This window comes from Rhinoderma darwinii, chromosome 4, assembly GCF_050947455.1.
Source record: "Rhinoderma darwinii isolate aRhiDar2 chromosome 4, aRhiDar2.hap1, whole genome shotgun sequence".
In the NCBI taxonomy this organism is placed as follows: Eukaryota; Metazoa; Chordata; class Amphibia; order Anura; family Rhinodermatidae; genus Rhinoderma; species Rhinoderma darwinii.
The window spans coordinates 209942296-209969256 of NC_134690.1; the positions used below are offsets into that span (position 1 = coordinate 209942296).

The window sequence follows — 26961 nt, forward strand, 5'->3', positions numbered from 1 at the left end:
GAATATAATCATCACTCATACTACCACTCGTACTCATAGCACATCTATGAAATCTTCATGAAACAGTAGAGAGTTATAGGTAAATGTACCAAACCATTTAATGCTTCAGCAATGACTCCTATGACCAGATCCATTTAATTCATACATATGTCTATTATATACATCACAAAAGTTGTACCCTTCTACGGGGTTAGAAAAATCTAGAAAGTCATTCAACCTTTAAAATTCAACGCACTGCTGGTTTTATTTCTGTAACAATAATATATATAATACTCATGGGTTAGGACCTGGAAAAATCAGCTCCAGTTTTTTTAAGTGGTTTTGCAGCACACGCATTTTTGACACGTTTTTTTTAGGCTCTTTTTTTTTTAGCTATCTCCTCAACAGAAAGATGGAATAACCGCGAGCGTATTTCGCCGAACAAAACGTGGGAAAAAAACGCGTTTATTTACGTCTCCCATTGATTTCAATAGGGTTTTTGAGGCGGAAAACGCCTCAAGATGGGCATGTCGCTTCTTTTTTTCGCAAGCGTTTTTTCTTGCTCGCGGTAAAAAAAAACAAAAAAACGCCTCAACCTCCCATTGAAATCAATGGGAGTCAATTTTGTCCGTTTTTTGCCGCGGCTTTTGCGGGAAAAACCGTGGCAAAAAAAACTCAGTGTGAACAGGGCCTTACTGTCCTAGTCAGCCCTCAGGAAAGGAGAGTGCACCCACTATGTCAGTATTAGATTTGGTTTAGGTCTAAACTGGGGAGTGGAGTCTAAGGGATTTTGCAATCTTCACCTTAAATCTCCTCTCACGAGGGTATGGACTTTGTCCCTGGAGTAGTCTCCATCAGTAACTGCTCACGACTTGCAGATGGCATTTCCGATGCAAGGTACCAGAAGCAAAAAGAAAAAGAAGCATGGTCGTACAAATCCGAAGTCAGGGCTGGCAGAGTTCATGCAACACAACAGCACAAATACAAGTCAGGGCAGTCAGCAATCCAAAAATGTGTTGCAGTTCTGAGCAGGTTTAAATAGTCGGAGGTGAACAGTCACAGGCGGAGAACTAACCAGCTGATATAGTCTTATCCCTTAAAGATGTAGCAGGGCTTGCACACCGCTATGAAGAGAATAAGGAGAGCGACATCAACCACACATGTATAAACAGTAGCGAACGTCCAGTTATAGATACACTTTTTACTTCATATTGTACAATACACACATATCTAAATAAAGCCTAAACTCCACAAACATTTAACTTATATACTGTGGACTCAGATTGTACACTATACTAGTTGCTCCCTTTCTTACTAGCGTTTTTCAATGTGTTTTGACTAGTTTCATGTCTTTTGAAGTTTATATGAAATATTTAGAGAGCGTGTACCTCATCAATATGCAACATGGTTCAGTATAAAGTTAAACTCAAGATGCACAGAGGTGTAGAAGTGGATAAGAAGTAGAAGCGTTTAAAAATAACGATATGACAGTTATCAAAATAAATGACTTCATTGTTTGTGACAGGCCTCACTTCATGAGACAGGTTAATAGGATGGGAAAATTTCACATTATGTGTCAAATTTCAGCCTAATCTGTCTACATATATGGTACTTTGCAGGAATATTAATCGGTATTAATGCTTGAATCCATGCTTTCTAGATAGGGATGTTCACGAATGTACTGCCAACTACATTTCAAGACACAGCTATATGCAACTCGTATTATAGCATTTTTAACCTCTTAATGACCGCTTATTGTCTTTTGATGGTGGGCGATGCAAGTCCTCATTCTACAGCGACGTCTTTTGCGTCACTGCAGAAGAGGGCGTTAACTCTCCCTGAGCTATTTTGCTCTATGAATCAGCTGTTACTAACAGGTACATTTTTTTAGAGCAGCCTCCTGCTCTACAGCTGGGATCGGAGCAAACTCCGATCCTGGAGATTAATCCTTTAATGCCTCGGACTGTGACCGCAGTATGATCAAAGATGACTCCAGAGATTGGGTTACCCTCAGCAGTCAGACCTGGGGACCTAAAGTAAGCCTGCTGTTATCTCGAGAACAGCAGGGACCGCGCATACGCGTTACGGGCTGTACAACAGAACAGCCCATACACAGCACGTCCCAAGTGACGTGTCGTATACCCGGAAAAGAATTGAAGATCAACACAGCGGCCAGAGAGTGACGTCACCCGTCAAGTACTCCACCGCAGCTTCTGGAAACCGGGCCAATTTGGAAAATGTAAGTATATTACAAATGTATTTACATGAATAAATTACAAGCATTAACACAGTCATTTTAACTCGGGAAAACCCCATTAAGACATTTTCTAAATAGTCTTCATTAAAAATTTCCTAATATTTTGCTGCTGTAGAGTCTGCACAGCTGCTGTAAATAACGGTCTGTGCTGCTGATTCTAACTCAAATCCGTCAGTCCACTTCTCCTGACGGGTTCATGTAATCTGCTCTCCCCGTCTATGCTCTCAGTGCTAGAGATAGCAGCGAGGAAGAGCAGGTTGTAGACAGCATATCAGAGAGTGTGGAGAGGGGGGATAGCTTCCAGGTGTTCAGTGGGGGCAGATCACACAGGCTCTCTGTATCAGAATGTAGATAGGGAGAAGAGTAGAGAAGGAATAACACAGGCTAATGTAGAAAGAAAGCTGTGCTGATACATTAAAAGTTAGTGAAGACAACAGCATCCTTTACACACAGAACTTACATCCAGTATGTATTACAGGGAGGACAGATCACACACAATGTCAGTATAGGAGGGTAGATAAGGAGGAGAGCAGCGGGGGAATCGCACAGGCTATCAATATAGAGGGAAACCTGTGCTGATACATGAGAGCTAGTGAAGGCAGCAGCATCCTGGACACACAGACCTCACATCTAGCATGTATTATTGGGAGGGACACATACACAGGAAAAAAAAGTCTGAATATAGGGGCAGCTTGCAAACTGAATATCAGGGGCCAGAAAATGAATGAAGAAATAAAGATTGCAGCCTGAAACTTAATGCAGGCTAAGTGCAGCTTTTTTTAAATTCTACAACATATGTAAAAATACGTTTTTCCCAGGTCAAAGGTTTCTATAGCCTTTAATGCATTAAATCTGGCGTTTTGTCTGTCCACTTTACTTTATGCTTGTCGCTACAGTATGGAAAGCAGTACTTTATTTGTCTGTAATAGCGGTCACTGATGTGCTGAATTGGAATAACTCACTGTAATCTGAAATGCTGAAATCGCACCGACAGATATTGTCGCGGTTTTATCGCACAAACAGATAGTCGCGGTTTTAAGATCAACTACAAGGAAAAGCACATTTATGGTTAATGGCGACGCGGTAAACTGCCGTTTACCTACATAACCGTGGAGCCATTAACAATGAAAGTGCTTTTCTGTTGTCAATTTGAAAACCGTGCCAATCTGAGTGTCGGCACGGTTTTGGCTGCTGTGTGTTAGATCCGTGAGAACCCAAACTCATAGCAGGACATCATTGATCTAATTAGGCACTATAGAATTATATAGCCTATAGAACCCCTAAGAAAACTTTAGTTAATGAGAAATGTATTTGGAAAAATTAAGGACTGTTTACATGACCAAAAGGAACAGTACTTGGTGTGGGTCTGCCTTTTTATATATGATTAATCACTCCATTGAAATAGATCACAGTTTAGGGGCAGTTAATGATGGAATTAAAAAGCTACTATAGCCATAAAACATCCCCATTGAAGAATGATTTATAGGACAGCTGTGTAAGAGCTAATAGATTCTGAATGAATACAAAGAAGAGGTGCTATCCAATTAAATATTGATGAATCGACTGATTACAGATTGGCGGTGGTAAAATAAAATTTTCTAAACAACTTAAATATCTAGTTAATATGTGTAATACAGATAACTGATAAATGTCAAATAATCCATGCATGGTCAATGTACTGGTACATGTTTATGTGTAATACATTTGTAATGTGTATTTGATCTGTGACTAGTATGTGTTTTAATGTTGTAATAAGTTTTAGAGCTTAAAGAGGATCTGTGAAGAGATTTCAAATAGATCACTTAGCCCTTACTTTGAAAACCCATGTCAGAAATCAGAATGGCTGTATAACCCTTTTAGAAAGTTTTTACACGTGATATTAAAGTTAGCATTTTATGAGACCAGCTAGAGATCGAGAGCTCATTGTTCTACTCATGATCTAAACTCAATACTCGCTCACCTAGAGCTGACAAGCTCAGCCCAGTATCCCTCTTCCCTACAGCTTGTACTGAGCATGTCTAAGATTTCAGGATCAGGAGATGCACTGAAATTTCTGCTGGAAGAACCAGGGAGACTACATCAGGTACTGAGCATATATGAATACAACGGACCTATAAGCTCTCTCAGTCTCTAGCTGGATTTCTAAAATGCGGGAAAACTTTAAAAATCAAAATTTTGGAAATCTAAACAAAGAGTGTGCTAAAATAGTGATGGAGGAAGACTTTGCTAACGACTAAGGCCCCTTGCACACGACCGTAGAACATTAATTTCTATTGACCACGGATACCTTCTCGTATATTTACGGGAAGTTGTCCAGGCCGTAGAAAGCCTCCGCAAAAGATAGGACATGTCCTATCTTTTGCTTTTTACAGACAGTGCTCCCATACTTTGTATGGCAGCACGTGCCGAAAATGCGGGCGGCTGTCCACGGCCGGCCGTGCCCGCAGTCACGGGCAGTGATTACGGGCACGGCCGTGTGCATGAGGCCTAATGCTGCTAAATTTGGTGCAACCACTTACTAAGTTAAGGAGGTTATTAATTTCACACATATTAGGTGTTATCATGTTGATCTTTAAATAAAAGCAGTTATAATTCAATTTTGTATTTTCTCAGGTTCTGCTAATATTACTGTACTTTTTGTTTAAAAATGAGAAACCATTCAGTTAGGCTATGTTCATCGTTGCATGCCAGGCTATTCTTCCCATCAAATCTGATGGAATTTGGGATAGATGCTCCTAAATGACCCTGCAAACTAAATGTGAATACAACCTAAGGCTCTATGCACACGACCATTTTTTGAATCAATAATTACGGTCCGGACCCATTCATTTCTATTGGCCACGGACACCTTTAAGTATTTTTACTGATGGGTGCCCATGCTGAAAAAATTATAGAACCTGTCCTATTCTTGTCAGTAATTACGGCAAGACTATGGGAGCTTCCATAAATACGGACGGCTACGGATGTGCATCCGTAAACCGTCCGTATTTATGGAAGCGTCGCTAGGCAACATGTTGATGATATCATTTTCAGCCTCCCTGTTTTTTACGGATGCAATACGGACCATATTTACGGACACCCTTCCATAAATACAGATCAATTACGGATGCCTACGTAACCGTATTTACTGATAGATGAAAATACGGTCATGTGCACGGGGCCTTAGGCCTCATGAACACGGCCGTGCCCGTAATCACGGCCCGCGATTGTGGGCACGGCTGGCCGCCGACAGCCACGGGCCGCAGCCCACATTCTCGGCCCGTCCTCCCATACAAAGTATGGGAGCACGGCCCGTAAAGCGCAAAAGATAGGACATGTCCCATCTTTTGCGGTACACTTCTACGGCACGGACACCTATCCGTAGCGATACGGAAAGGTGTCTACGGCCAATAGAAGTGGATGGTTCCGTAATTTTTACGGTTGTGTGCATGGGGCCTTACACAGTATGAGGAGACATCTAAAAGGAAGCAAACACAAATTTCTTCAGATGCTGGTGAAAGACCCAGGAGTAAAAAAGCAGGGATCCGTGTGAAATGCTGGTAGGGATATTACTGCAAGGCATGCAAAATACTTTTAAGAGTTTAACGATTTAGCTTTAATTATCTAAAGTCTTAACTTCTACTACTGATTAAAAAAAAACTAAAAAATATGACTATTTGTAGAGGCACATTTTAAAGTGCACCAAACTTTTTAGGTGACTTTTCAGAATAAGCAGTTATATGTGTGCACATGAGAAATAACACAATTTCTTAGCAGTTTTCTCCTCTATTTCTAATTCTCAGTTTTCTCTGAGCTGGTGGGCGAAGTCTAACTGCTATCGGGTCTTCTATAGACTGCACAAAGAGAAGAGGAATATCCTTCTCTCCTATCTCTATCTTTTACATATATAGAAGTAACAGCCACATGGAGTACTAATAACTGCAGTAATGAGCATTGTAGGGTTGCACGATACATCAATACTATTTCAATGCCGTGCACCCTCAAACGGTTCAATACCGTTAATTCATGCATTTCGATACGAAGCTGTGCGGCCGCAGAGCTAAGCATTGTAACACATGAATTTAGTCAGCAGCAAGATGTGATGCGGACGGCACTGCACTAATGAGCAGAGCTACCAGCCCTGAAAACAGAGAACATGGCGGGCGTACTGCAAAATACCCCCATGTTCTGTCTTGATTGCCTGCCGCTCATTAGTGCAGCGCTGGTCGCATCACATCAAGCTGACAGCGTGGGCACAAGTGTGTACGCATGATCAGGAGCAGGGCGGAGATTAGACAAACATCTGATTTCCGCCGCTATTCCCTTGAATGCCGCGATCAAAGTGGACTGCAACATTCAAGGGGAAAATGAGAAGGGGGGATACCCCTTTGATTGCATCACAGGGGATTCCTGTGACATGATCGAGGAACATACCATATATGGGCAGACAGCCCGGCGTCCATTGAAGGACCCCAGGGCTGTCTGACCATATCTCCTGTTGTTAGGGCATAGTTATGTATGTCCTAATAACTGCCTGTGTACTCTCAGTACACAGGCTAAAGTACCAGCATATAGATATATGCCAGTACATTCAAATTTAAAAATCTAAAATAAAATAAAGTAATGTTAATTACACACATTTTTAACAACAAACATTAAAATAAAAGTCTCAATACATAAAATATACGCAACCGCAATAACCTACACAACAAATATATAATGTAATTTACGATGTGTATGCTGTCATTTTTTTTTTTTTATAAAAACGGCTTTCTTTCACATACATGGTATTATGAATTTTGAACCTCACATTAAGAGTAATTAACCCCATCATGTACTTCACACAATAAACCAAATGTCATCCATTATGACTGTGAGAAACATGATGGCGTTAATTACTATGTCAGGCACGTGGAGGTTCAGAATTCATCACACCATGTGCCTCACATCAGAAAATGGAAGGACTTTTTTTTTTATTGTTGGCAAAGTATCGTTTTGGTATAGAGAATGACAATACTACACAAAGTATCAGTATCTAAGTTCAAATTCTGGTATCGTGACAACCGTAGAGCATTTTAGCTGTGAATCAAGCACTGGAGTGATATATAACACTTGCTAGGAGCTGAAGCATCTGTGTATTTCTGCCTCTCACAATCTGCTCCCCTGCACATAGATTTCTATGGGCAGCCGTAACCTGCTCTCTCAGTCCGAAAAAACAGTACATTCAGATAGGAGTGGAGGGGGGGGGGGGGATGAGAAGTAAATAAGACGTATTTTTCTCTAATAAGATATATTACAAAGTTTCTTACATTCGCTTGATCTATTCATTTATGCAAAGTTTGTTGAAAAGTTACCGATCATTTAAGAAAACATAGAATTAATACTGTTTAGTTATAATAACATGCGATTTTATAAGCGTAAAATAAAAATAAATAATGAAATATTACTACTATAATAGGTAACAGTACCAAACTGAACTTACTCCAGTTGGTTGAAAGATGAGTCCATCAACTTCATGGCTGACCTCTCTAGCAAAGTTTCCTTCAAGCAGCTGTTAAAGAAAAAAAAGTCATATTCAATTTTTAGCAGTTATTAAGGTGGAACTGCACATTTGATTTACATATAAACTCTAACATATGTGTTCTACAGTTTTAATATCTTTTTTTTCCATTTTTCCAAATCTCAATTTGCTGCTTGGGAACCATCAACAACTCGCTGTTGATGGGTGTGTTATTTTTTGTGTGCAGTTATTTAAAACTGAATTGCTTGATAACACCTTATTACTGCCTAAAGTGCTGTTCATTAATACATGAATACGCAATGTAAGCATTGGGTACTCATACGTTGATTAGATCTAAATGTTTGTGTGACACGGAGATGATCTGTCTGGATCATTGGTCCATATAAACATGGCAGTGATCAGCTGAACAACGAGAGGATCGCATCTTTTATGGCGCCATAAAAATGGATGTTCGTTAACAGAACATCTCCCCGTTAGAAAAAGGGGATGTGCTGCCAACAATATGCAAACTGTATGGGGAAAAACAATAGTAATGATCATTTGTCCTCATACTCCCGATCATTGCTCCGTCAAAATGAAGCAAACCGATCACACTGATCAACAGTCTGTTATTGTCAATAGGTGTTACTTACCGGCCAGAAAATCTGCTTGTCTAAAATAACCCTTACTCAACCCATAATTATAACAAAATGGAACCCCTAGTTAATAAAACGTCAATAACCGATGTTCTGTTGTGATTTATTTATGCCCCATTGCTTAACCCCTTAATGACCGGGCCTGTTTTTGCCGCTCTGAATTTCCGCAGCCAGAACTTTTTAATTCTTTCATTGTCGTGGCTGTATGAGGGAGAAATGGTATTTTTTTTTCCGCAGTTTGGGAGGGGTAGAAAAAATTTATTTTTACGGCATCAATATAGTAAAAAGCGATTCTCACATTGTTTTTCTGGTTTATTTTTTATCCCATGCACGCATCACACTAAATAACCTGTTAAATTAATACTTCAGGTTATTACGGTCTTTTAGATACTTAATATGTGTAGGTTTTTCGTTTTTATGTAAAGTAGGGGCAATAAAATATATTACACTTTTTTTGGGACTTTTTTTTAAATTTATTTATTTTTGTTACTTTTCTTTTAATCCCATTAAGGGAGAACTTTACTTACAACTTTATCTTTTACTTGTAATGTATTAGCATTCTCTTGTATGCTAATACATTATACTGTGTCACTATGACACAGGCTGCTGATAGGGCAGCACATAGTGTGCCCGAACAGCAGGCAAACTAAATAGACAGCCCTGTGGTCCTTTCTAGGTCCCAAGGGCTGACTGCAGAGGGATTCCCCTGTCTTTGATCACGTCACCGGGTTTCTGCAGCGGAATTTCCATTTGAAAAATGTGGTGCGATTTTTCGGACGGAATGTCTTGCAGGTATCCATCCTGTGGGAACCCGGCCTAAAGCCGCATACCTATGTTTGAGGACTGGACATCTTTATCGCGACATTCTGGTAACATCAAAGTGTTTAACTCCTTAAGGACGTGACCTATTTTGGACTTCAGGACGCAGCCCTATTTTTCAAATCTGACATATGTCACTTCATGTGGTGATGACTTTGGAATGGTTTTATTGATCCAAAATGAGAAGAAAATTTGGAAACATTATCAAATGAAATCCTCTGCTTCTAAAATAGATAATGATACAAATCTTTAAATAAAAAAGGCTTACCATATATCATTTTATTTTTTTAGGACGTTATAAGGCTTATAAGTTTAATAGCAGTTTTAAAATTTTCTACAAAATTTGGAATTCCTTCATTTTAGGCACCAATTCAGTTTTCAAGTGATTTGAGGTACTTATATATTAGAAACTCTGCATAAAATCAGCCCATATTAAAAACTGCACCCCTCAACGTATTAAAAACAGCATTGAGGAAAGTTTGTTAACCTTTTAGGTGTTTCCCAGGAATTAAAGCAAATTGGAGGTAAACATTTTTTTGCATTTTTAATCTATTTATTTAGATTTAAGTGTTAATAGAGAAAAACAACTTAATATTTATTACTGTTATTCCGCTCTTTCAAAAATATCCCATATGGGCCCTAGCATGCTTCTTGACACAAACACAGGCCTCAGGAATGAAGGAGCACTTTGTAAATTTTGAAGCCTCCTATTTATTAGGATGTTTACCAGGCCCCATTCAATGTTTGAAAAGGCCTTGAGATGGCAAAACAAAAGAAACACTGTGAAAAGGGCATTTTGAAAACTACACCATTCAAGGAATTCATCTAAGGGCGTGGTGAGCATTGGAACGTAAAAAATGAAAAATATACAGTGGAAACCCCCAAAAAGTGACATTATTTGGGAAACACAACCCCTCAAGGAATTTTTCTTGAGAAGTAGTGTGCATTTTGAACCCACATGTGTTTTTCAGAAATTAGTGCGCAATGGACGTTGCGCGTAATGAAAACTGCAATCTTTCCATAGATATGCCCTTTGAGTGCCCAATATGTTGTGCCCAGTTTGATTTTAGAAAAACCCTACATGTGGCCCTAATCTTTTCCTGGACATATGAAAGGGCTCAGGAATAAAAGAGAGCACCAAGTGAATTTGAGGCCTAATTTGGTGATTTATACAGCATTGGCTCAAAAGTGTAGAGGCTGTGAGCTTAAATATTAAAATAAACCCCCAAGACGTTACCCCGTTTTGGAAACTATACCCCTCAAGATATTCATATAGGGGTGTAGTGAACATTTTGATCCACAAATGTTTTATAAAAATTTGCGCCCAATGGATGTTACATTGTGAAAAATTGTCCCCAGCTTGTGCCACTGGAGACACACCCCATAAATAGTTAAGCAGGTTATCGAAACTACAGTAAAACCCCATATGTGGTCATAAACCGATGTCTAGGCACACTGTTAAGCTTGTAAGGACCTCCATTAGGTCCTTCCAAAAGATAGGCCCTCAATATATATGTCTCGGAGAACCCCTTTAACTTTTTCTGCGGGTAGCCATGTGCACGGCCGTGATTTTCGGGTCGGCCGGCCACGGAGTGACAGCCGCAAGCCGCCCGCAAATCCCGGGGCGTGAACATGGCCGCAGCCATTATTTTCAATGAGCCCGGACCGCAGAACACGGCCGTAATAAGACATGCCCGTTCTTTCTGCGGTGCGGGCTCCTGGGCCATGCACGGACCGTGAAAACTACGGTCGTGTGCATGGCCCCATAGGAATGAATGGGGCCGCAATTCTTCCGTGGATTTTTGGGGGAATTGCGGCCACAAAAGCACGTTCGTGTGCATGAGGCCTTAGTTTGATTACCAAAGAAAAATAGATAGATAGATAAATAGATAGACAGGATAGATAGGATAGATAGATATTTTGATGTTTTACTACTTTTACAAAAAAAAAAAACATGTTTTAGTGTCCCCTTATTCTGAAAGCCATAACTTTTTTATTTTTCCTTCGATGGAGCTGCTTTAAGGTTTGTTTTTTGCAGAATGAGGTATAGTTTTAAATTGGTAACACATTAGGGTGCATGCTACTTTTTGATTACTCTTTATTCCATTTTTTGGGAAGAAGAGAGAAAAACAGCTATTCTGTTTTTATTAATTTTTTTAAGGCGTTCTCCAAATTACATGTTAACGTTATTCTGTGGGTCGATACGATTACGACGATAACAAAGTTATATAGTTTTTATTTCGTTTTACAACTTTGACACAATAAAAACACTGTTTCTAAATCACCTTTTTGTGTTGGCATGTCCTGAAAGCCCAAACTTTTTATTTCTCCGTCAATGGAGCTGTGTGGGGGATTTTTTTTTTTTTTTGCAGAACGAGCTGTAGTATTTATTTGCACCATTGTGCAATACTTGTGACCTTTAGATTGCAACATTTTAAAAAAAGGTTTTTACTTATTTTATTCAAGGCAATCACTATGCAGAATGAATAACGTGATGTTTCTATAACTCAGGTCGTTACGGACGCGATAATATCAATTATGTATTTTTTCTTTGATTTTTTTTCTCAATTATAAAGGATTTGATGTGGGGACAAAAAAAAAGGTGATTTTTGTTTTAATAACCTGAAACTTAGATATTTCTAACTTTTTTTTTTGTCCCACTAAGGGCCTTCAATTCTGAACGTCATTTTTAAACTGATGGACAGAATACTAGGTCCTGCTTCTGGCAGGGCCTAATAGGCTTCCATACATGGCAGACCAAGAGACCATTGTTAGGCTTTCTAGTTACCATAGCAACCATCGGCACCCCCAGATCACTCGTGGGGGGCCGATGGAGTTACAGAGGGATCCCCCTCCCTCTGTCAATTAATTAGATGCCGCGGTGGCTATTCAACGTGGCATTGAAGCGATTAAATGCCCGAGATCAGAGCTAGCTCCAACCCCAGCCGTGGTAGCCCGGCGTTGTACTACAGTGGGCTCTTGCTGTGATCACCGCGGGCTTAATTGGGGAAGATGGCATCAACGTCATGCTAAACAAAGGTATGAAAACGCTAGGACCTAGAGAACATTCCATGTAATTGTACGACACAAATAGGAACCAGAGTAGAAAGTAACACTGATACTCGTGAATGTTATTACATGTGAAAGAAGGATATTGCAAAGAACTTTTTTTAGATTCTGTCCTCCTTGCTCAAAAACTACATGAACTGACAAGCAAAATCCTGACAAGTCTTATGTTTCAATACAAATCGTATGAAAGGATTACAGCAGAGCTTCTTGGCTCTGGCTGCATCTCAATTCCATAAAAAAAGTTTCTCTTTCTAAACATCTCTTTCCTGATATCATATCATTTCACTATTGATTATTCATGCATAAAGCAGTGTCAGAAAGCAACAAAGGCCCATTTCCTGGGAGCAGAGCTGAAAAGAGAAAAATAGACATCTCTGGATAAATCAATGGCAAGGCACGTCTAACTAAGACCACCACATGCAGAGAATAAGCAATAGCAAATGTGTGGCTGACAAATTGTGATTGCCTTTCATTGTCATGTCTAGATGCTACTGTGTGAAATTGGTTAACTCCTTAGGTCAGGGGATCCAAACAGATTTAGCCTAACTTCTTTTGTGACATGAATACAAGGTTTTAAACTTGCCCTAGTGGTAAATACTTTGTAAATGCGAAAAAGCCGCAGAGAAATTGGGAGACTTATAAAATAATAGATAAGCTAGGTGTAAGCTAAAGAGGCAGTAATGATAGCCTTTCATCAGCTCAATGATTCGCTTGCTATACAGAATACTATTATGTTATTAATCACCCCCATTGTATATTGAGAAGATACATTAAATTCCAAGCTTCATTTCAGAAAAAGGCAATTTCACATCAAGACGCACATTCATGTCAAGCGGATTTTAAATGTTCTCCAGTCTAGCGCATGTAATTTTAATATAAAAAAAAAAAAGGAATTTGAATGTACTTTAATGCCTTTAGGTTGGATGCTGTATCAAAATGACATGTAAAAAACTTCCATTAATTAGAGATTGTACATTTTTATCACGTTTTACAGTGAAGCAGACAAAAATATGTAAAGGTGCTAACATTTTGTTCTAGAAGTTTTTTTTTTTAGACACATCAACATGTATTATGTTGCTAGGCATATATATGTCTACAACACAAACTTTGGTGTTTTTTTTTTATAAATGCACTAAAGATTGAGGAGAAGGCAGGGGATGCTGTACAGTGAGCCGGCAGACCAGCGGTCTGACGGATTCAGCTGAGAAAGGGACTCTGCAGCTGCTGTATACACCGCATTCCAAATTATTATGCAAATGTTATTTTTCGCTGATTTTCCTAGTCGATGCAAATGACAGTCAGTATAATCTTCAAGCCATCAACCGTTGGAGTATAATGCAAATTTTATTTATTTTATCTCCTAATGATAACAGATTTTTTTTTTTAGAAGTAAAAAACTCAAAATGCACTGTTTCAAATTATTATGCACACCAGAGATCAAAACATTTTAAAGGTTGTAAAGAGAACTAAAATGGTCATTTGTTGAATTTGCAGCATCAGGAGGTCATATTTACAGAAATCATAAGCTCTTTCAATCAAAAAAAACTTAGCAGGCCAAGTTCCATGTTAACATAGGACCCCTTCTTTGATATCACCTTCACAATTCTTGCATCCATTGAATTTGTGAGTATTTGGACAGTTTCTGCTTGAATATCTTTGCAGGATGTTAGAATAGCCTCCCAGAGCTTCTGTTTTGATGTGAACTTCCTCCCACCCACATAGATATTTTGCTTGAGGATGCTCCAAAGGTTCTCAATAGGGTCAGGGGAACATGGGGGCCACACCATGAGTTTCTCTCCTTTTATGCCCATAGCAGCCAATAACACAGAGGTATTCTTTGCAGCATGAGATGGTGCATTGTCATGCATGAAGATAATTTTGCTACGGAAGGCACGGTTCTTCTTTTTGTACCACGGAAGAAAGTGATCAGTCATAAGCTCTATGTACTTTGCAGAGGTCATTTTCACACCGTCAGGGACCCTAAAGGGGCCTACCAGCTCTCTCCCCATGATTCCAGCCCAAAGCATAACTCCGCCACCTGCTTGCTGACGTCGCAGCCTTGTTGGGACATGGTGGCCATTCACCAACTATCCACTACTCCATCCATCTGGACAATCCAGGGTTGCACAGCACTCATCAGTAAACAACACGGTTTGAAAATTAGTCTTCATGTATTTCTGAGCCCACTTCAACCGTTTCTGCTTGTGAGCATTGTTTAGGGGTGGCCGAATAATAGCTTTATGCACACTTGCAAACCTCTGGAGGATCCTACACCTTGAGGTTCGCGGGACTCCAGCGGCTTCAAATACCTGTTTGATGCTTTGCAATGGCATTTTAGCAGCTGCTCTCCTAATCCTGTTAATTTGTCTGGCAGAAACCTTCCTCATTATGCCTTTATCTGAATGAACCCGTCTGTGCTCTGAATCAGCCACAAATCTTTTCACAGTACGATGATCACGCTTAAGTTTTCTTGAAATATCCAAGGTTTCATACCTTGTCCAAGGTATTGCACTATTTCACGCTTTTCGGCAGCAGAGAGATCCTTTTTCTTTCCCATATTGCTTGAAACCTGTGGCCTGCTTAATAATGTGGAACGTCCTTCTTAAGTAGTTTTCCTTTGATTGGGCACACTTGGCAAACTAATTATCACAGGTGTCTGAGATTGATTACAATGATCCAAAGAGCCCTAAGACACAATACCATCCATGAGTTTAATTTAAAAACTAATAATTAAATGTTTATGACACTTAAATCCAATGTACATAATAATTTGGAACACAGTGTATATATAGTTCAAAACAAGTAGGGAAAACACAGCACTCAAAGCAAACTGAACATCAGGCCATGTGCACGTTGCCAGTGAAAGGATGAATCAACTCCTTGGTATAGAACAAACAGCAGGAACAGAGAACAAGTAACAGCACCAGAACTTCAAAATTGGAAAGATGTTGGTTTATTCACCACAAAGTGAAAGGAATGAGCAACGTTTCGGTTCACACCTACCTGAGAAAGGTTCAGGTGTGAACCGAAACGTTGCTCACTCCTTTCACTTTGTGGTGAATAAACCAACATCTCTCCAATTTTGAAGTCCTGGTGCTGTTACTTGTTCTCTGTTCCTGCTGTTTGTATATATACACATACATACATACATACATACATGCATATATACAGTGGATCTAAAAAGTCTACACACCCCTGTTAAAATGCCAGGTTTTTGTCATGTCCAAAAAATCAGTACAAGATGAATAATTTCAGAACTTTTTCCATCTTTAGGGCTTATTCAGACGAACGTGATATACGTCCGTGCTACGTCCGACCTATGTTCGTCAATGGGGCCGTTCAAACTCTGTGATTTTTACGCAGCGTATGTCCGCTGCGTAAAACTCATGACATGTCCTGTATTTGGCCGTGTTTCGCGCTGCACGCACCCATTGAAGTCAATGGGTGCGTGCAAATCGCACTCGGCACACGGAAGCACTTCCGGGTGCTGCTTGTGATTTGCGCAACAGCAGTATCATAATGATGGTGGCTGTGCGAAAATCACGCAGCCGCGCATCATATGCTGGTGACACACGGAGCTTTTGCAGACCTTTTGCGCGCGCAAAACACAGCATTTTTTGCGTGCGCAAAACACACACGCTTGTGTGAATCCAGCCTTAATGTGACCCATAATCTGTACAATTCCATTGAAAAACAAACTGATATAATTTAGCGGAGAAAAAAAATACAATAAGGTGGTTGCATAAGTGTTAACACCCTTTTATAATTGGGGATGTGGTTCTGTTCAGAATTAGCCAATCACATTTAAACTCATGTTAAATAGTAGTCAGTACACAGCTGCCATCATTTTAAAGTGATTATGAGTAACCCCATATAAAGTTCAGCTGTTCCATTAGGATTTTCATGACATCTTTGTTGCATATGACAGCAAAAGCCATGGTCCGTAAAGAGCTTACAACACATCAAAGGGATCGGATTGCTGGAAGCCATCAGTCAGGAGAAGGGTACAAAACAATTTCCAAGGTATTAGATATACCATGGAACACAGTGAAGACGGTCATCAAGAAGTAGATTACATTTGGCACAACAGTGACATTACCAAGAACTGGACGTTCCTAAAAACTTGATGAAAAGACAAGATGAAAATTGGTCCAGGAGGCTACCAAGAGGCCTACCGCAACATTAAAGGAGCTGCAGGACTTTCTGGCAGGTAGTGCATGTGACAACAATCTCCCGTATTCTGCATATGTCTGGGCTGTGGGGTAGGGTTGCAATGTGGCCTTTTCTAACAAAGAAAAACATCCAAGCCCGGCTATGTTTTGCAAAGACCTACATCAAGTCTGCCAAAAGCATGTGGGAAAACGTGTTATGGTCTGATGAGACCAAGGTTGAAATTTTTGGCCATAATTCCAAAAGGTATGTTTGGCCCAAAGCCAACACTGCACATCACCAAAAGAACAGCATACCCACAGTGAATCATTGTGGAAGCAGCATTATGCTTTGGGGCTGTTTTTCTGAAGCTGGAACTGGGGCTTTAGGGAATTATGAACAGTTCCAAATATCAGTCAATATTGGCACAAAACCTGCAGGCCTCTGCTAAAAAGCAGAAGATGAAGAGGAATTTCACCTTTCAGCACGACAACGACCCAAAGCATACCTCCAAATCGACAAAAGAATGGCTTCACTAGAAGAAGGTCCAAGGTTTGGAATGGCCCAGCCAGAGCCCAGACCTGAATCCCATTGAAAATCTGTGACCTGAAGTAGGCTGTACACAGGAGATGCCATCGCAATCTGACAGATTTGGAGCGCTTTTGCACATAAGAGTGGGCAACAATTGCCAAGTCAAGATGTGCCATGCTGATAGACTTCTACCCAAAAAGACTGAATGCCGTCATAACGTCAAAGGGTAATTCAACAAAGTATTAGTTTTAGGGTGTGCATATTTATACAACCACAGTATTTTTGTTCTTTATTTTTATTTTTCCACCCTACAAGATTTCAGTTTGTTTTTCAATACAATTGTACATTAAGGGTATGTTCACACGATGAGAGGCATTTACGTGTGAAAAGACAGACTGTTTACAGCTGCCTCGTTTCACACGTAAATGCTCCTCCTCGTAATTTACGAGGCGTCCGAGACGCTCGTAAATCTTGAGCTGTGCTTCATTGAGTTCAATGAAGAACAGCTCAAATTACGAGGCAAAGAAGTGCCCTGCACTTCTTTGCCGAGGCAGTCCATTTACGCGTCGTCGTTTGACAGCTGTCAAACGACGACGCGTAAATTACAGGTTGTCTGCACAGTACGTCGGCAAACCCATTCAAATCAATGGGCAGATGTTTGCCGACGTATTGCAGCCCTATTTTCAGACGTAAAACGAGGCATAATACGCCTCGTTTACGTCTGAAAATAGGTCGTGTGAACCCAGCCTAAAGGTGGAAAAAGTTCTGAAATGACTCATCTTGGACTGATTTTGTAACATGATAAAAACCAGGCATTTTAACAGGAGTGTGTAGACCTTTTATATACACTGTATATACAGAGTGCATGCTATCTAACAGGGCCTCTTTACAGTACAGTACTGATATCTACCTGTGCCAGGAGTTGCTCTTTTGGACACCAGGTGAGTGTGGCTCGATTTTACAGGACTCTGTAAATCCCTTTCCATGTCAAGAACAGGAGCTTCTTCAGTTTCCAGCAGCGTTTTTTTTCACTTTTATATGTAGGCGATCGCTTTATCTGTATTAATTATCTGCTTATTTGTCTTTATTCCTAAAGAGGCTCTGTCACCAGATTATAAATTCCCTATCTCCTATATAATCTGATTGGCGCTGTAATGTAGATAACAGCAGTGGTTTTTATTTTGAAAAAACGATCATTTTTGAGCAAGTTATGAGCAATTTTCGAATTATGCTAATGACTTTCCTAATAGACAACTGGGCGTGTTTTTACTTTTGACCAAGTGGGCGTTGTGAAGAGAAGTGTATGACGCTGACCAATCAGCGTCATACACTTCTCATCATTCCAGCCCAGTGTGATTTTGCAGTGAAAGAAGCTGGGCTGGAACAATGAGAAGTGTAGGACACTGATTGGTCAGCCTCATACACTCCTCTGTACAACGCCCAGTTGGTAAAAAGTAAAAACATGCACAGTTGGTAATTAAGAAAGTAATTTGCATAAATCTAAAATTGCTCATAACTTGCTCAAAAATGACAGTTTTTTAAAATAAAAACCACTGTTGTTATCTACATTACAGCACCGATCAGATTATGTAGGAGATAGGACACTTATAATCTGGTGACAGAGCCTCTTTAAATGTTCTGATTTTGGAAAGGACTTTATAACAGATTACTGGTTCTCCCACAAATTTATGGTCCCAAATTAAATATTTTGAACCTACAATGATATCGTCCCGATTTCAATTAATTTGGTAACTTGAGGGACCACTGTATTTTTTATATTCTGTACACGATTATGGGGACAGCCATCTTGGATACGCTTATGCTCTGAGTTTTTAATTGTAGATCCAGCTATTTCTTTTCAGCAGGAACCTGCCAATAAGAAATAAAAATAAAAAAGGGTTTATTGACTTCTATAGGTGAGTGTTGTGGGCATGTTCTGTAACTTCAAATCTTTTTTTTGTTCAAAAGTGTTTAAAGTTGAAACATAATTTAAACAATTGTTAATTTTCTGAATATAGATTCCATTGCTCAAATCAATGGGAATATCTAAGGTCCTGTTCACATCAGCGTCATTTTCAGTTGAGGGTTTTCGTCGGGGGAACCACTCAACGGAAAGGCAAACGGAAACCTTAGCTATTGATTCCGTCAAAACAAGGGAACCCTGTCACAACCTTTAGCAACATTTCCGTCACCTAAGGTTTCTGTTTGCCTTACCGTTGAGGGGTTCCCCTGACAAAAACAAACGACGGAACCCCTCAATGGAACGCGACACTGATGTGAACACAGTCTTAGGTTGTGGCTATCTGCTTTTGTAGATATTAGCCATAGCTGCCCAGGTCTAGTTATGGATGTGGGTTCAGAATTCAGCACTAAGACAAGAGCTCAAATTGTAAACAACCACTTCTTTTATCAAAACATTGGGGATTCATGAAACTAACAACAAAACGCGTTTAGTTGATTACAGTGCAGCTTCTATAGCTTTTTTGAAAGATGAAAGCTGTGCTGTGATTGGTTGCTTGGGACGACAGACCGTTTTTTTTTAGAATGATTTCATGAATCCCACCATTGTATTCCCAAATATATTGGTAGGCTATGGCAATATTAGTACAGAAAAATTATTTTACAACCCTGTGCTAGATGGAAAAAAAGTGGAGTTTTACAAATAATTCTACCATTTAATTGTGGAACTTCAATAATGTTTTAATACAAAAGGAATGTAACGGATCCTTGTTGGTTTGTGGAGATTATAATTTATGCCTATTATAAAAGGTTATGAATTCTAATTCCTCATGTCTCAATGCCTATTTAAATGTTAATCTCATCATAGTCCCTTGGAAGGTGAGAGAAAAAAATATTCTAGAGGTGAATAAAGCAGTGTGTATGTGTAATATCTAGTATGCACCATTTACCATCCTTTTACTTCTGCAACAAGTCATTACTACATTACTGGTTATTTTTCAGCCATCTTGTGCTCTGTCAGTATCGCAGGAGACCCCATATGTCCTTGTTTAAGCAATAATAATTAGAATTGTGGCTTTATAATTCGTGATCTATAGTGATCGGTGTTAATTCACATGTGCATTGTAAAGCTGGCCTTAGACATTTAATAGCTGAATGCCCATTCGGTTAACAGTTGTTTCTAATAACGCTTTTATAAACACGCGCGCTTGGCTGAACGAATTGCTGCCATACTCCTCCACCAGTGACATTTCTACTGTCAGAACAAAAGATCGGGCATGCTGAAATCCAACACGCCGCATCCTTCTTTTCTACAACACGCCAAATCCTTAACTTTTCCAACATCTGCAGTCAGATGAGTCCCATACACATTAGATCATTGGTTATTCACGTTGAAATCTGTGGGTGTGGCCGAGTTCTGTATAATTACACCTTAAGGCCAGGCTCCCACGTAGCGTAAATGCTGCGGAATTTCCGCAACGGAATTCTGTGCGGAAATTCCGCAGCATTTACAGTAGCAGCAAAGTGGATGAGATTTAGAAAATCTCATGCCGACGTTGCGGAATAAAAACGCAGTGTAAACGTTAATAAATTGACCTGCAGTGCGGAATTTAATTCCGCAGCATGTCAATTTATGCTGCATTTTTGTGGATTTTCCGTCGCAGGATTTTCCCATTGAATTCAATGGGGATGCAAAACCTGCAACAGAAAGCCCAGTGTTGCGGCGTATCCGCAGCAATTAATAAAAAATAAAAAAAATCATACTTACCGAGCACACCCTCCTCCTTCCTGCAGTCCGGCATCCTGGAATGACGTTTCATCCCATGTGAACGCTGCAGCCAATCACAGGCAGCAGCCGTGGTCACATGGGATGATACATCATCCCAGGAGGCCGGCCTGGATGACATCAGAGGCCGGCCTCCTGGGATGACATTACATCCCATGTGACCGCCGCTACCCACCAATCACAGGCTGCAGCGGTTACATGGGCTGCAGCGTCATCCAGGGAGGCCGAGCCGGACTGCGATGAAGGGTCGCGTCGCCATAACAACGACCTAAGTAAATATGAGCGTTTTTTACCGCTGCTTTGCGCAGCGGAAATGCCGTCCAAAAGAATGCACCAGAGTGTTCTACGTTTTTCAGATGGAATGAATTGCGGGTCCCAGGTCGGATACGCTGCGTGTTTTTTACGCAGCGTATCCGTCCCGTGGGAACCCGGCCTAAGGCTGTGTTCATATTGGGGTTGCTCCTTTTCCGTGGGGTTTCCATTGGTTTTTAATCACAAGAATAGCGTAGTCTACAGCACTATTCTTGCAGTAAAAAATATCACACCCCCGACCGAGACCTGACAGACACCCTATTATAAGTCAGGATTTATTTAGATCCAATACAATGAAAGCCATGACGCTAGTGTAAACTATGCTATGATCAGACGCTGTGCAGAATTTGCATTGTACATTTATATGCACTCTGTATAACGCAAAGGCACGTCACTTTTAGGCTGGGTTCACACGTAGCGTAAATACTGCAGACTTTCTGCAACTGATTGCATTGCGGAAAATCCGCAACGTATTACAGTAGCAGCAAAGCAGATGAGATTTGAACAAATCTCACCCACACGCTGCGCAAAAAAAATATCCAGCAATAATAAAACGTTTTTACATCTGCGGCATGTCAATTTATGTTGCGGAGTGGCTGCTCTTCCCCATTGAATTAAATTGGGAGGTAAAACCTGCAACAAATAGCAGATGCTGCAATTTTTTGCGGTGGAAAAGCTGCAATTCCGCCACAAAAGAATGCAACTCAGAAAAAAGAAATCTCATACTTACTCAAAATTCCCTGCTCCTGAGTCCAGCCCGGCCTCCAGGGATGATGTTTCATCCCATGTGACTGCTGCAGCGGTGGTCACATGGGATTAAACGTCATCCCAGGAGACCGGCTGCAGGACATCAGAGGGACGCGTCGCTATGGCTATGGGTAAGTATGATTTTTTTACCTATTTTCCGCACCGGACATTCCAGCCGAAATACTGCACCACAATTTGGTGCAGTTTTTCGCCCAGAATTCCCTGCGGTGTCCACGCTGTGTGATTTTACGCAGCGTATCTGCCCTGTGTAAACATACCCTTAAGCTGCATTTCTATGCAAACCTGCTTGTACCATCTGTATTCTGTTCAATAACCGCATTTGAAACACAAATAGATTTTCTTAGAATTATTATTTTCATAATAAGTTTTACAAGTCTCTAGCAAATAAATATGACGTTGCTAGAGGTCAGACATACTACAATTACGCAAAGTAACACAATCTTTGCAAGAAAATGTCATTCAACTGTATTAAGAAACATACATTTTGACGGACACATTAAATCCTTAGCATCAAAAAACACGGGCAAAAAGCGAGCATCGGACATCTAAATAACCTGAAACTGTAATCACATGTAAATAAGCAATCATCATCCGAAGGCATTTCTCTAAAACATGAACTCTGCCAGCCATGAAATATAATTTGTAGAATAAATTACAATCCTGTAATAGTACTAAATAATGACAGTGAAGGCACAATGCACAATACCTATTCCCCATTCCATAATCTATCCTGTTATCTGCTGTAATTGTTGACAAAATACCACGCAATTTTAAAATGATAGAAAAAAAACCCACATAATTGAATAATTATGTAATGGCTGTGTATATATATATATATATATATATATATATATATATATATATATATATAAACATTGCTGACAGCCGCTATGGTCCTGGTGTCACAGAATTATAGACAGCAATAAACAGTGGCTGACATTTTCAGCTGAAAACTTGTAATAAACAGTGTCACCTTTACAGCGTTATTGGGTCTGGAAATGTACGGGGGAAAAAACGGCCAAACTAAATAGAACACTATCCGTCATTGCATTTGCTCATGATTATTTTGTCCTGCTGGAAATCATACATATGCAGATAAAATAAAGTAAATATATGATCTTGAATGTGGTATGATTGGATAGCTGGGTAAAAGATTTTGGCAAGTATTGCAAGTGTTTAAAGGGAATGAACATTACAAATTGTTTTAAATATCTTTTTGGTGGTGTTGCTTTTCTTTTTTAAATGCCACTTTCCTGAATCCTGAAATCTTGCTGTTTTCCCACTGGCCACTGAACCTCACAATAGACTGACACTTCCTGTTCTGTAGAGATCACTTGTCAGCAGTCATTTTATTAACATGACAGGCAGGATTACAATGCTGTATGCAGATAGCACAGAGTCACACACTCAGATTGTAAACCCCCACTGGCAGGGCCCTCTCCCCTTTTGTACCAGTGCGTCACTCAGTAGGCTCAAGCTTATTTTACTTGCTTTTTTTATGGTTTATTCAAGTTATCTGTTTAACCCTTTCAAAGGCCAAATACATATCTAATACATCATTCCTTTAAACACTTGCCACAACTAAAAATTAAGGGCTGGAGCTCAAATCTTCAGACTAGAATCTAAGCTTTCAAATGATACCAGGATTGTAGCTCAGTCTAAAGGCTATGTTTACACTACAGATTTTTCCTCAGGAAAAATCTGACGTTGAATTGGCCAAGAACTCGTGGAAGAAATCTGAGACTGACTCTGATTTCTGCCATGGTTTTGCAGTAAAACCAGCCTGGTTTCTGCATGCAGTTCAGCTCCATACAATTGGGATAGCATGTGGCTACCCAATCCTGTTTTTGCGGTGGGTTACACCACGGAAGCCTCATCAAGGAGTGACATGTCAAGTCTTTTTTTTTTTTTCAGCAAAGCGAATTGTTCATATGGAGCCTGTTACTGTCATCTTTCCCCCTGTACAGTGAACAGGGGAGATACAGGAGCTTTTCTTCATGTTATCACCCCCTATTACCAATCATAGAGGTTATGTGCTCCCTTGCATCTGGATTGAAGATATTTATTATTTATGAATGACTTTCTTTATAAAAACAAAAAACAAAAGATGTGGTATGACACGTGTTACGCTGCACATAAGTGCAAGGCTTTGTTCACACAGGGCAGATAAAAGGCACACAGCGGAACCGCCCTGGCAGCCGCTGGGAATTCCGTCTGGAAAACCACGCTAAATTGTGGTGCAGTTTTTCGGCGAGAATGTCCGCTGCAGGAAACTGCACGTAAAAAAAACACATACTTCCCCTCGGACGTCCTGCAGACCAGCCTCCTGGGATGACGTGTTATCCCATGTGACCGCTGCAGCGTTGCGTTTTCTGCTTTTTTCGCCAGCAGAAAACGCAATATCTGCTATTTTTTTCAGTTTTACTTCCCCTTGAATTCAATGGGGAAAACCCGCAACTCAAAAGCAGTGATTACACAAATACAATTGACATGCTGTGGATTAAAAAAACGCACTGCAGGTCAATCTGAGAGTTTTTTTTGTGCTCATCATTTACACAGCGTGTGGATGAGATTTGTTCAAATCTTCTTCACTTTGCTGCTACTGTATTATGCTGCGAAAACCGTAGTATTTACGTAACGTGTGAACTCGGCCCAATGATTAGGCCAGGATCACATATCCAGTTTTGATGCCGTTTTTGCCTAAATCTTTGAGCCAAACTCAGAGGTGGACACAAAAGAAAGGAGATACATCAGTCTTTTCTTAATACCTTTTCTTCTGTTTGGATCAACTTCTGGCTTTGGCTCAAAAAACTGCATCAAAACGGTGTGTGTGATCCTGGCCTTACGGATCCTCTGAAAAGTAGATTAATATGTACCATGCATCATTAGAAATAAAGTTACCTGGGCCCACCAAAGGGAAACTATTCGGACGGGGCCCATCCTACATATGTCCAGAACTTTTGGATGTGCACTTTTAATTGTGTCAAACTTTATCATAGCAGATATTGGACATATGACCAATAAGGTCTAATAGATTATTTGTGAATGATTCCATAAAAAATAGACCACAGGGAACACCCTTCAATTCCTCTCTGGATCAAAAAGCCAATGATATTATGTGAATGAAAAATCTCTCTTAATCTCTGCATGCCACTTATGATCATTTTCATAATACATGGTTCCATTGGATGGAATTTCAAAGAAGAGTGTGGAATATGTGGATCTCCTGAAGGGTTTAGTGGACAGGGACTTATGTCAGCAGTTGTCTTAGTCCTCTCCCCCGAGATGCCCCATCCCTCTTTCCTCTATTTCCTCTATTCTCCCACCCCCTTTTTTTCTCTTTCTCTTCTCTTTCCTTTCTTCTAGCACTCATTTGGGTAAGTGTATGTTTTTCTATCACTCTAGTCTCCTTTTATTACACCACAATGGCAAGTGACTGGTTTCAAAGACACCTCTAAATTATTACGGCTAACGGGGCTAAACAATACAAACGTTTCCAGATTTGGACAAGTGCGGTTCATTTTCTGTGTCGCCTGCTGTTGACACTCTGGGAGAACTTTATAACCCCTTAGTGACCAGCTTATTTTAGACCTTAAAGAGGCTCTGTCACCAGATTCTCAAATCCCTATCTCCTATTGCATGTGATCGGCGCTGCAATGTAGATAACAGTAACGTTTTTTGTTTTTTTTAAAAACGTTCATTTTTGGCCCTTGCTGCAAATCTCACAGAAAATATTCAGAAGTGTCAGGATTCTGAATACACATGACGTCCAGGCTGGATTTCATGTGTATTCATTATCAGGACACTGCAGTAACGTTAATCTCTTGTGTATGCGTCTGCACATCGCTGCTGTGTAAATGAATGTAGAGGAGTGTATGATGCTGACTGGTCACTGATTGGTCAGCGTCATACACGTCAACATGCCCAGTTAAAAACACAATACACGCCCAGTTGGACATAACGAAAAAAAAACACCCAGTTGTCCATTTCAAACCTCATTTGCATATATATAAAATAGCTCATAACTTGGCCAAAAATGAACGTTTTTAATAAAAAATGTCACTGTTATCTACATTGCAGCGCCGATCACATGCAATAGGAGATAGGGATTTGAGAATCTGGTGACAGAGCCTCTTTAATGACCAGCCTATTTTAGACCTTAATGACCAAGCTATTTTTTAAGTTTTTCCATCGTCTCATTCAAAGAGCTATAACTTTTTTATTTTATCGTCAACATATCTGTATAAGGTCTTGTTTTTTGCAGGACAAGTTGTATTTTTAATAGCACCATTTTGGAGTACATAAAATTTGTTGATTAACTTTTATTAAAAATTTATTTTGGGGGGGGGGGGGAATAGAAAAAAAACCAGCAATTTCGCCACACTTTTTTGCGTCCTAACTTTACGCCGTTTACTGTGTGGTATAAATAACACAATAACTTTATTCAGCAGGTTGTTACGATTGCAACGATAACAAATTTATATAGATTTTGTATGTTTTGCTACTTTTACACAGTAAACACTTTTTTTCAAAATTATTTGTTTTTGTGTCTCCATATTTGAAGGGCCATAACTTTTTTTATTTTTCCGCTGATGCAGTTATATGAGGGCTTTTTTTTTTGCAGGACAACTTGTAGTTTTTATTGGTACCATTTTGGAGTAGATGCGACTTTTTATCCCTTTTTTTTTAAGGAAGGATTCACAGAAAACAGCAATTTTTGCATTTTTTTTACTTTATGTTTTACGGCGTTCACCGTGCGAGTTAAATAATGTAATATCCTTCTAGTTGGGGTCGTTACGGACGCGGCAATACCAAATATGTGTAACTTTTTTTGGTTTTGTTTAATAATACAGCATTTTGTAAGGGCAAAAAGTGGGTTTTTAATTTTAATTTTTTTTTAAATTCACATTATTAACCTTTTTTTTTTTTTTTTTTTTTACTAGTCCCACTAGGGGACTTCGCTATGCGATCCTCCAATGGCTTTTATAATAATGTTAAACAGACAGGCATCTGCTAGACCATGCCTCTGGCATTGCCTAGCAGGCATAACTAGTAGCAGACCTGGGGGCTTTTATTAGGCCCCCCGGCTGCCATAGAAACCACGACACCTTGTAATCTTACGCCGGGTGTTAGTGGGGTGAGAGAGGGAGCTCCCTCCCTTTCTCCAAAATCACTCAGATGCGGTGCTCGCTATTGA

General features: G+C 39.9%; 1 protein-coding gene across 2 annotated transcripts in view; it reads right to left on the reverse strand.

Annotated features, from left to right (window-relative positions):
• RNGTT (RNA guanylyltransferase and 5'-phosphatase) overlaps nt 1-26961 on the reverse strand; it is a 441842-nt gene that overhangs the window by 186173 nt on the left and 228708 nt on the right. For both annotated transcript variants that reach the window (XM_075862139.1, XM_075862138.1), the window contains exon 12: nt 7698-7766. In XM_075862139.1, the coding sequence (XP_075718254.1) occupies nt 7698-7766 (69 nt within the window). The remainder of the gene's footprint in view (nt 1-7697; nt 7767-26961) is intronic.